Source organism: Protomyctophum bolini (assembly GCF_963924005.1).
Source record: "Protomyctophum bolini genome assembly, chromosome: 13".
NCBI lineage: Eukaryota > Metazoa > Chordata > Actinopteri > Myctophiformes > Myctophidae > Protomyctophum > Protomyctophum bolini.
Genome location: NC_137874.1, coordinates 11,594,900 through 11,607,005, shown reverse-complemented (window position 1 = coordinate 11,607,005; position 12,106 = coordinate 11,594,900). Strand labels below are relative to the sequence as shown.

General features: G+C 41.8%; 1 protein-coding gene across 1 annotated transcript; it reads right to left on the bottom strand.

Annotated features, from left to right (window-relative positions):
- Positions 1-296: 296 nt before the first annotated feature.
- ccni2 (cyclin I family, member 2) lies at positions 297-11,858 on the bottom strand. Its single transcript, XM_080780403.1, has 7 exons — positions 11,585-11,858; positions 9,832-9,994; positions 8,908-9,042; positions 8,152-8,226; positions 7,821-7,961; positions 4,021-4,335; positions 297-2,598 (listed from the first exon to the last, which is right to left on the bottom strand). Exons 2-7 carry the CDS (start codon positions 9,943-9,945, stop codon positions 2,257-2,259), a joined length of 1,122 nt encoding a protein of 373 aa, XP_080636529.1. The 5' UTR covers positions 9,946-9,994; positions 11,585-11,858; the 3' UTR covers positions 297-2,256.
- Positions 11,859-12,106: the final 248 nt, after the last annotated feature.

The following is a 12,106-nucleotide window of genomic DNA, read 5'->3' as shown; positions in this document are numbered from 1 at the left end:
CATTCAAATAAAATAGAATTCTGTCCGTTTAGCTATAAAATGTCAGGGAATAAGGATACACAGTATATGTCTTTCATTTGCATTGCCCCCCCCCCAAGCTTTTATTTTCGTTCGAGTAATAGTACAACTCTAATAGTATTACTTATAATAATGTAATTAAAGATAACTTCATTCAGATTTATTTATTTTTATTTCATTTTCCAGATTTTTTTTTCTTTTTTTCTTCTCGGGCCTGAGGTTGAGTATCACTGTACTATAGAATATACTGCTGTAACGGTTAGATTTAAAAACATCAAAAACGTGTCAGTTATAGTAAGAATACATTTAACTCCTTGGTAGATTTACTCAAATGTCATTTTGTCATAATTCTAAACATCCTATAAAGTAAAAGTTTACTACTTTTTGAGGAAACAGAAAATCAGTCTCTGAACATTTGCTTTATCAAAGCTTTATTTCTGTGGTCAAAAGGATATAGCTGCCTTATCTGAAATAAGTAACCAATGAAAACAAAAAAGCTCTTCTACATTGGTCGCTGGTTTAAAAATCCAGTTTGAATGGCTAAACAGAAACATGGATGAAGATGACAAGGTATCTTAACCGATTCACATTAAAGACACAGGAACTGGAACTGAAACGGAGACCGCAGACTCAAATGCTCCTAACACTTGTTTGCATGCATTTCCTCTAAGCGTTGCACGGGCACTAAGCCAATCCACTATCTATAGACTTAATACAGTATTAAAAAATGCTTTGGAGGTGCCTGGTGGCTCAGGCAAATAGTGCACACAGACCATGTGTTCCTTGTGAACCACATGGACCGGGGTTCGAATCTGGCCCCAAGGCTTCCCGATCTTTGCAAAATGACAGATTGTAGCTTGGCTATTTTTGCCATTTTAAAAACGGTAACCTGCACAGAATAGAGACACCAGGTTGAAAATAGAGCTTAAATAGAAGGCTTGCTATTCCAGGTTGGATTCCGACAACAATGGATCTACTTGACACTTTGTAGCCGAGCATTTGACTGCGTCTCCATTTCAGCGGAAGTATCCAGAGCGCATTAACATGCATTCCGTACATCAAGGCCCAGGGCCTGTGTTGAAAAAGTGCAATCAACAACATGATTCTGACCTCAATGATTTAACAAAACAGCACTACCATTTATATATAGCCTACTGTATATCAACACAGGCCCTTGAGGTGGCTTATTTAAACATCTTTGTAGGTGTTTAATGTCATTTCTGATATGTTGCATAATAATCCAGCTAAGTGTTAATGAAATAAAAATATATTTGCAGCATCTAGTCATAAGAAATTAAAGCTTTCTTTTCATGGTCACCGTCGTAAAAAGCTGGTAGACAAATTTGTGTAACTTAAACAGTAACAGGAAATAAGATTAAAAATAATAAAAGTGAGTCTTGAAAAATATAATTATAAAATTATATGTATATAAAAAAGGTTATCTTAATAACAAAGTGCTAAATAGCTCTGGGGGATTAACAAGCACCAAGATGCCTCACAGCAAACAAAACAAGATAATTTCTCATTCTCAAAAAAGGTATTCTTGGCCTTGTTCACACTCGAAAAACACAAATTGCTTTAAACTCCTTTACACATCCAATCTCACTAGGAGAGAAGGCAAATGGTATGGAAAAAAGCTAATGACGGAAGAGCAATGGCAGTGTTGGTGGGTGGACAACTTGAATGAAATACACTGTCCACAATCAAACCTGCAGCTGTCCTGTGTACACTAAAGTATAATTTACTGTACATAGCATCATAATGCTCCCTACGCCTTCCAACTGATTCACATTTCAGCCAGTTGTCGATGTAGAGCTAGACTCCAAGGGGGAGAAACCGTTTTTCTGCTCATTTCGACTTTAGTGTGCACTGCTCTTCCAAGTTCCCCCTGACTCACACACAACTTTTCCCAACTCTCTCACCCTCCCCACATACTGTACATACGATTCAAAGATCAAAAGGCTGCAGTGCATGTATAGCATTTTGAGGCAATGGAACCCGGCAGTGCTGCCTGCAGCAGAAAAACAGGAACTGAGAACTAAAGACCAAAAGCGAGGTAAAACAAGTGGGCCCCATGATGAGTGATCACAATATTAATGTCATGATAATGAACGGCCGTGGCAATATACAGTCATAAGTGTTAGCAACGCTACCGTTCTCCATTGCCTCAATGTGCCACCGAGAGCACACTTCAGTGGAAGATGCGACGAGAGCTTTGGATAAAACGTGTACCGTCCGCTAGATCATGGGTGGGTGAAGAGGTGGGCACGGGGAGATGTTTTCGTGTTGGGTGTTGCGTGGTCTTTCGCCGCCGTCTCGTTCCGCCGCACCAGGTGCCACCATGCCCTCGTTATACAAACACCCAAAGCCGTCGCAGTACTCCAAGTCCCCCTGCCCGCCGTAGCCTCCCCTCCCTCGCCCCCGCTGAAGGTGGAGCCCGGGGCGGTGCCGTGCTGCCTCGTCCTCCTGGAGCCGGGCGCCGTTGAGGATGTAGACGGCGTTGGGCGGAAGGGAGAACTCCAGGTTGTTGAGATGTTGGTCCACCATCTCCTTACAGTGGATGAACTCGCTGCTCTCCACCTGACGGCGGAGGGAATGGATGAACGGTTAAGAGGGGGGTGGCAGTGGCTCAGAGCGGCCGCAGTTTCCTGGTTCAATATCGGGTTAGGGTTAGTATCGAATTGTCCTTGAGCAAGACACTTCACACCAACAGCTCCCAACGAGCAGGTTGGTGCCTCGCATGGCTTCCTCTGTAAAGCGCTTTGGATCAAACGAGCAATAGTAATGCAACATTTAAGATGGTTATGTGATGTTTGTTGTTGAGCTAGAAGCTACACAGTTCTAACCTCAATTTATTTTTCAAAACACCCCCCACACAGTATCCATGCGTAGATGCTAACAGCTCCCGCAGATGGTCAAACAAAAAGATAATATCCTGACATTTTCAATATTGCGATACCAAAAATATTGTTACATCCTTGCCACGTAATATTAGCGTTGTGTGAAATGGATATACTCGGGATGCAAATTTATCGCACAAAAAACACTCCTGGTGTGATTGAGAAATGTGGGACTTCCTTTTGACACTTGGAGGGTCATTTACTGCGGGTGTCTCACAACCTGGCCTGTGAGTGTTACACTTCATCTACACAGGCAAGGCGAGCGTTCCGACGGAGATATTGCACGAAAAACTGTCTCGATGTGGAGAGTCGGCCATTAGCGTTGCGACTTAGCCTGAACCAATCAAATAATTAATAAATAGTAGGCATGTAACGATATATCGTATATCGATATCAAACCCGACGTTTTTTTTAGGGGCTTTAGTCATATTCCATCATATTCAAGTGCTTTTGGAGAGAAATGATAGTCACTTTCAGTAGTAGAGCACTGTAGAGGGGAGCTGTGTGTGCCCAGGTGATGATGGTCGTTGATGCTCATCAAGGAAGACAATTATGTTTCTGCACTGTCAAAAGTAATGCTACTTGCTACTACTAAAATAAAAACAAATTTCTTTAAAATATATATATTTTTTAATATCATGAAAAATCGTATCGTGAACCTCATGTCGTGATACGAATCGTATCGTGAGTTGAGTGAATCGTTACATGCCTAATAAATAGTAGCGTGTAGATCTCAAACACAAGTGTTTAAGGGCCATGAAGCCTCGCTCAAATAGACTGCGAGCGAATATAGGAGGGGTTGGGCGACGTCGCTGCGCGGCACGTTGTCGCTCGCGGTGCGTCAGGACAATCATTGAAAAACGTGTATTTTAACCCAGTGTTAGCATTATGTTATGCTTTAGCTATTGGAAAATAGCAGATCTACAAGCTCATAGCGCGTCACTCTATGAGCTTGTAGGTCTGCTATTTTTGAAAAATCGGAGAACGACTGACAGAAACATAGCTTTTTCAGAAAACTGATCTCAGGTCAAAATGGGTTAATGGGAGGTCCTCGTTCGCGTGCGTCGCCGGCAGTGCGGACGAGGTGTTACGATGCCCTCACCTGTGCTTTCTTCAACAGCTCCGTGAATATGGAGAACCAGTCGGGGGTGAGCGCCTCCAGCTCCAAGGTGATGATGGCCAAGGCCAACGTGGAGCCCTTGAACTGCCACAGCTGGTGGCAGGCCATACAGTGCTGCACCTGCCTGGTCCACAACGCCACCTGGAAGCCCGAGGGCCTCTTCTGACGGCCCGGGGGCCCGCGGCGGCTGGGGGAGACGGAACCGGAACCGGGGTCCGAGCCTGACCGGCCCCGGCCGGAGCCGAGGCCGATGGACGGAATGAGGTGCGGGTGGCCGGAGACGAGCATGGCGTGGAACTGGATGGGAGGGAGAGAGAGAGAGAGCACATGGAAGAAGGGACCAAAAATTTTAGCATGACATCGTAATGACATTGTCGTCATGGCATTTCTGTTGTCTGTTAACGATAGATCTTTCAACCTCTTTACTCCTGCAACAGCCACGTCAAATCCTCATCCTAACCTTCAACTTGTCATTCGTCCGTTTGAGCCATCCATTTCGTATCCAAAGACCCCTATAAAACAGTCATGTTGATCATATCTATGGACGGTAGAGTATAGAGTATATATTTAAGACATGTCATGTGATTGTCTTGTATGTATGACCTTGCATTTTCATGTCACCATGCATTCCGTAATCTTCTATCCTTTCCCTAGTGTGCATCAACTACTGGACTCCCAGCAGTTTAAAGCAAATAGGTCGGTCTAAGGGTAATTATAAGTGTACAGAGACGACACAGACCCCCCCCCCCCCCCCACACACACACACACACACACACGTGTGTTGTTGACATGTTTATTATGGTAAGTGAAACGTGCAGTGCTTGTCTGTAATTCTGTACGTGTTCAGGATAACATATTACTATGAAATCCAACCAGGATGGCAAAGGAAGATTTGTGGAGAGTACATTAGACAGTTAAAGTTGTTGGAAAGCTGCACCTTGCATTTTGTGTGTGTGTGTGTGAGAGACTGTGTGTGTGTGCGTGCGACCTGCAATCTTGCAATGGGACATACGGTATCTGAGAAAAATAGTCTTACTATTGTACGCCTTACTTTAATTGTAGCAAAACAAAAGCCATTGCATTTTATTTTGACAGAATGGAATTTCTTTGAAGGCAGATTCAACAATGTGACATCAAACACATGTTTTCTCACCTTTCATTCATCCACAATCTCTTCCTACTTGACAGAAAATGTGACACTCTCCTCTCTAAATAACTTTCTCTCTTCACCTCGCTACCAAAGGTCAATGGAAGAAACAAACACAGGAAAGGCAAACTGGTATGGTTAACAAAGAGCATTTATATTTGATCACTTGATCAATTGGTTTTAGGTCAAGAGTATTACTCCTATAATAATTACGGAGTGTTGTTGAATCACATGGCTGATTCTGCCTTAATATACTGTATATCTGGCTGGTTGTTGAAACAGATGTATAATCTACTTATCTAATTCATATATCAATGTGTCATGGTGGCAACTGGCAAGTCTGACAAATGGATTTTATTGATCGCCGTTTTAAAAAGACAATGGAGGATTACACTTTATTTTACCTACATAAATGCAAAGTGATTTTCTTTTGGAAATGTAATGCTGACATGGTAGAGGTGCACATATTTATTAGACAACGGTATTAAGAGAAATTGTATCTTTATTTTATTAGAATATTGTAATGTATCGTTTATTCAAAGAGAAATCTACTATTCTTAGATTTTGTAATAGCCAATGGTGTTTTTTTTGGGAGGATGTGGAATCGGTCTTCATGCATTCACTGCAATAATTCCTTGAACGTGTTTCTGTCAGATTAGACACACAATCCATAACAGCAGTAGCTGAGAGTGCCCTGTCCTTATTAGTATTATGAGGCACTGAACCGCTCAAATGCCAACTTCAGCTAAAGTTGCACATTGTATCTGGACCTTTTGGGTGTCACCACCACCTGCCAAGCCTGTGTTTGACAACAGATTGTGGCTTTTAAAATCTTTCAACTCTACAGGAGAGAAATCCACATGGTACTTGGTGGGGTTCTACTGGTCCAGAACAGATATTTACAATGGTTCAGATTGCTGATCCACTAAATGCATAAATATTTCACAGTGAGGGGAACTTCATGGGGTGAATTTCCTGAAGAGGAAATTCTTTATCTCTGCAAGCATTTAAATGTAGGAGCTGGCCAAGTTTGGTCTAGCAATTTATGTACAGTCATGGGACTAAATTGGTGATACAAGACCAGGGGCTGTATTTTGCGTGTCTTAAGTACCAGGGCTTATTACTTAACTTAAGACCTGGAGGCGTGGTCAATGCTCTTTGGCCAGTCAGAATAGCCAAATGGCATTGACCACGCCTCCAGGTCTTAAGTTAAGTAATAAGCCCTGGTACTTAAGACACGCAAAATACAGCCCCTGCAGGAGTCTAACATAACCAATATAGCACAAATGGAGAAAACCATAGATTTAATGTATGCAATGGTTGATTGTGGTGGTGTGGTTTGATACGTTTGGTTGTTAGTGGCATGACCAATATTTTATGAAGGTTCACCAATTGTGGATAGTACGGTCTAAGAATACTGTGCCATAAATGTAATTGATAACACCTAATGGGACTTTGTACCAATGATAAACCTGCTTTGGCAGAGCAGTAATGAAAACCAGTTAAACAATGGAATCAATTATGCCAATGACCCCAAGTCACCCATTTATTAGTGTAGGACCTAGGGGATCGATACAGCCTAAATGGTCTATTATCCCTGAACACCTCCGCACGGCAGAAGGGTTGCGCTTTACGCAGTAAGGCTAGGAGTTAACGGTTAGACTGAAGTGCCTTGGCCTATCATGCGCTTGCATTTTTTGATGAAAGCTTGCAGTTACCGTCTCATGTGGCTCGGGGGGGCAAAATTGACTTGGCTCTAATTCAGACCAGTACTGAAATGTCACTTTGTTGTCGCTTTGTTCACTCGCAACATGTCCAGATCTTTGCCCCTGGCGTATAATCAGGGTCTTTGACAGGCTAACTCCTGTCAACTGCTGTTGTGCTTTGTATTAATTATGTGCCGTGCTGTTTATGCAATTGCAGAATACTGGCATGGGATTTATGACAACATACCGTACATTTGATGAGATGTCACGATGTGTCAAGAAAATATCAATGCACAATCTCAATTAGGACCAATTTAACTTTGTGGGTGCTGGGTGTAAGGGTTTGTAAAAGCCATCTTGATGCAACCTATATGTAGGCATGAGATGTTTGTCTTTATGCTTTTTGTATTGCTGTTTTTAGACACGACCACAGGGCCAGTATTTCACAAACCATCTCATAGCTACAACATTGCTATAAAAAGACAGAAACTGGGTCAGAGTATTTCAATAATTCTGTAAGATGTCTCAGCATTTGTTTAAAAACGAGCTGTAAATAACAAAATTACACTCTTTCTTGTGGTTTTCCCAAACTTCCCTTCATCTTTTGTAGCAACCCCACCCCTTGCAACTAGCATTGAAAACAAACCAGAGAAACCTTACAGTCTATTTGACCCAGGGTGGGGAATCGGGATTAACTGTCACGTAAGCGTGCTTACTGTAGTATGAGATGCTTTGACAACTCAGGTCCAGCTCCAAGGCCTGATTTATACTTGGTTGCATGTTATTGGCAGTCTACAAGCTCACAACACGTCGCGTCGTGTTGTGAGCTTATAGATCACCTTATGTTTGGTGCGCAACAAAGTATAATTCTGGTGTAAAGAAAGAGACATGTTCTTTTGCCAGTCTATATGTGTCTGATCCTAACTTACTATGTGAATGAAATCGACTGGTGTTGCGGTGTACAGGTCCCAGTTCAGCTTGTCCAGAATGATCCTCTCCATGCGAAGAATTTCTGCAGTTGAAAAGTTGCATTCACTCTGCGCAACCAGGTCCTTAACCGAGCCCATCACCTGTTTTAACAGACACCATGAAAAGGGAAGCAAATAAAACTTGTTTTAAATTAGCCTCACTCATACTTATTTTTTTCTTTTTCAGACATTATACTTTCATGAGCCACTTATCCAGCATTAGGTTAGTATAGTGATACAGCATTATTGAGTATTGTCGTGCTCAAACATGGGTAATATCTTCCTACTGTACCTCATCCTCCTCATTGATTTTCGCCGCCAGTATGAGCGAGGTGAAGGCGATGCATTTAAGGTATTTTGGTTGAGCCTGTTAAAAAAAAGAATAGTAAAGATTTATCGATGTGTCCAACCCACAGGATATCGTGTTAATTACCACTCAAACATTTACCTTTTTTCGTGCTAATATAATACAGAGTCTGGGTGATAATCTTGCAGCATTGCTTGGAGGACTGATCTAATGCTTTGATCTGATCAGATCTCTGCCTACCGAATACCGATATGTCTCTAAAAGGGACATTAAATGCGGCGGTCCAACATTGGTGAGATTACAGGACTCTATTTCAAATCAGCAGTACATCCATGCCATAGTTCACCAGACATATTGTTAAGAAGTGGAGATGTGCGATCGTTGCTACTAGCTCTGATCCACTCCCACAAACAATAAAAAAGCGGAACAAGAGTTTGGCAACAAAATGACTTGACACGTGCAATTTATGCTTCTTCATCAGACGGATTAATCCCCTTCTATCTTTAAGATAAGACAAAACAAAAAAACAAGCGCTCTGCTGTGACATTCCATGACATTGTGTACTGCATTTCGTGATTTGTTGTGACATGTTCTGCGTGTGCCTAACTCTTAGCCCTGCTTGAGTCTGGTATCAACTGATATCTGTGGTTCATTTTACTAAATTACAATCAGCACTCAAAAGACCGTGGGGACAAAATGTGGAGCATTGGATATACGGTGTTAAATGGTGTCTCAACATACCTTCACTGTAGACACAAGTCGAGTGAGCACGCAGGCTCCCAACGCAAACGTCTCAGGACAGAACTGGAATAGCCTGCTCATCTCTCCAAGCCACTGGATCACTTCCTGTTGCTCGTACAGAGAAATGTCAGTGCCCTGAAAGGGAAACCACCAACCATTAGTCTTCATCAATGCCGTTTAAGTGCACTCACAAGCCTCTTTATCCCATTGTTTATCATCGACAACCTGGGCTTGGCAATATATACCGGCATTGTGATATATGAGACTACTCGGACTAGATATCGCGACTGGGTTTTTGGATATTGTAATTAGGGATGCAGCGATATGGAAATTATTGGACGGTATCGATGTTTAAAATAGCAATGTGGCCGATACTGATACCAATATGTTTATTTAGTTTTTGTCGTCTTTATTTCCCCCTTTTGTGCCAGGGAAACAAATACATCTTCAATACAAAATCTTCAGAATCTACAGCTTGGTTGGCTACCGGATAACCGACATAGCCAGCAAAATATATGCTTATCAACAACAGATAAATATTGGCTACTGCCATCGGTTAATGTCAGTTTCATTTGCCAATACCGATATTGACAGATAACGTCAAATATCGGTCGGTACCAATGTGTGGGCGATACATCGGTGCATCCCTCATTGTAATAGGGATTGTGATGTGGTTTTATTTGATTTTTTATGACATTTAGTGGCATCTTATCCTGGATTTAAAAGGAATGAAATAAAACAATCATAAGTTCCATAGTGTAAGAAAGTCATAGATGACCGACATCAGAGGACTGCACACATGAAGCAGTCTAAAAAAAGTCTGTCTAAAACAAGTACTTCCTAGCCAGGGTGAGACCTTCTCCCCAAGCCTGGCTCTCTTCTCCAGGATAATGTAATCAAATGCACACGTCTCAAGGTCAATACCTGGATACATCCACCTTTGAAGACGGGGACCTTCCAGAGGCGTGCCTCCCTGACCAGAGCATCCTGGAGCAGCAGCACCAGGCGATGGCCCTCTGCTACAGCTGGGTTCTTCATGGGGAACGGTACCAGGACACGGGCCAGGCTTCACCCAGGGCAAGCACACCTGATGCACAGGGAAACGCTCAGTTAACGGAGGTCAGTGCATGAACTCTGAGGATACAAATGGAACCAAATAGACCTGTAACTGTCCAATTGTACCCCAAATTGAGAACGAGTGAACAGTGTCATATATTATTATAGTTTTATTAAGCACACACACACACACACACACACACACACACACACACAGAGAATATGTACATTTGCACAACGAGCTACATTATGTAGCCAGAAGAGCATATGATTGATAGGTTTTATTCCCCTTTATGTTCATGATCTTTTGCATACTCTGTGTAATAGTGTATTGTGTCTGATATGTTATGACCTAACTGTAAAGTACCTAATTTCTGTCCTGCCTGTGAAGCACTTTGAACTGCAACTCTGTATAAAAGGTTCTATATAAATAAAGTTTATTATTATTATTATCAGTAGCTATGGTCCACGATTTGACTTTTATACAGGGGCCAGTTTTGAATTGCAGCCGTCCGTAGGTGCTCTTTGAGAGCAGTTTTCAGTCTAGGGATTCACATTCCTTGATGGCTGTTGGTAGGGCGTGGAGCTAAATGAATTACATCCCTTGTTTTTTGACGAATATGGGTTGCGCGTGGTTTGTTGAACTCCCTCTGGTCTTGTGATTGTGGACTTTGTTACCATTAAGAAAGTATTTTGATATCTTGGTGGTGTAGTGAATTTTGTATAGACATGACCCATTGCAAGTTGCTGTAGCCTACTGTTGTCAACCCTAAGCCATCAGCAGTCTCCAGTCCCTACCAACTCATACAGAACAAGCAAGACAAAGCAGGACAGGAACAGAGACAGTTGAAGTACAAATTGTATGCTGAGCATACAGACAAAGTAGATAATAAAAGTACATCACATCTATCATAGATGTGATGTACAAGTGTATTATCTATGTGATTACACAGCTATGACTGACGTTTGGTAGATCGGTTTGTATAATAGATATAGTGGGATGGGTCACGCGTTGCGTGTGTATTGCAACTGTTAGCAAGTTGAGATAATTACCCTTTTGATTTGCATTGTGATCGAAGCTGATGCACTGGCTTTATTTTAAAAGACTGCATTTTAAACAGACATGTTAACTGTTAATCTTTGCATTAATGCTTCAGTCACATTTTACATAACGCACAGGGCGCCAAGATGTCCGTTGGCTATACATGAAGACGTTAAAGTATAGGCATAACAGTGAACAGGAAAAACCCGATTTATGACATTTCATATCCCAAAGCAGAGAGAGATCATCTTCATAAAGCCCCCTATTGATCAAGACGCAACAGCAAATCAGGAAATACGCGTTCATTTTGGTAAACAACATCGCCATTTTCCAGACTTTTGAAGACTGCCCCTGAGGCAAACAGCAGTCCGTGAGTAAACGACAAAGTTATAAACATAAGCGATTGTCGTGTTTTAATACATTTTGTGAATCATAAACCTATGCGTTAAAGTGAATCTAACGCTAGGCGGGATAATAAAGCTACGAGCTGCACAGGCAGCTGCAAAGGAAAGGCTCGAACAGTTGCTGATGATCTCTGCAGACTGTGAACAACATTTCTTTTGTTGAAGCTTGTCTTACCTCTTTGAGTTCAAAAGCAGGAGATTTCTTCGACGACAGTCGCATTTATCCTGCTTTTCTTTTAGTCGTCCATGATCACCAAATATTAAAAAGCGCAATAACAAGCAAAAAGGATACGCTGTCAACGCAACAATGTAGAACATGTGTTTGTGCGCGATGGGTACAAACGGAGCAGCCGCATTATTATAAACAAGCAGCGATCCAAATAAAATGTATATTTGCCCTATATTATTGACCAAAAAAACGGTCAAACAAAACAAGCGCAAACCAAGGAGACAGAAAACAAAATCAGAGAGGAGGAGGAGGAGGCTGGTACAATCACCACTGTTTTGAACGCCTCGGACTCCTCCCACATTTGTCACGTTGCCAAAGGAATTATTTAAAAAAAAAATGTGTTAGTGGGTCAAACACATAGACTGTAAAAAAAAATAAAAAAAAATAGGTCAAACATACGGGATTCTATACCTTAGACTAGTATATACTCTAAGGATTCTACCGGTATACAAAATGGAAGGATATATT

Excerpts from the sequence above, each read along its gene's own strand:
- ccni2 (XM_080780403.1), bottom strand. The coding sequence starts at position 9,945 with ATGAAGAACCCAGCTGTAGCAGAGGGCCATCGCCTGGTGCTGCTGCTC. Across the intron at positions 8,227-8,907 it reads GACTTGTGTCTACAGTGAAG|GCTCAACCAAAATACCTTAA; the intron begins GTATGTTGAGAC and ends TTTTTTTAACAG. Across the intron at positions 4,336-7,820 it reads CAGTCGATTTCATTCACATA|TTCCACGCCATGCTCGTCTC; the intron begins GTAAGTTAGGAT and ends CCTCCCATCCAG.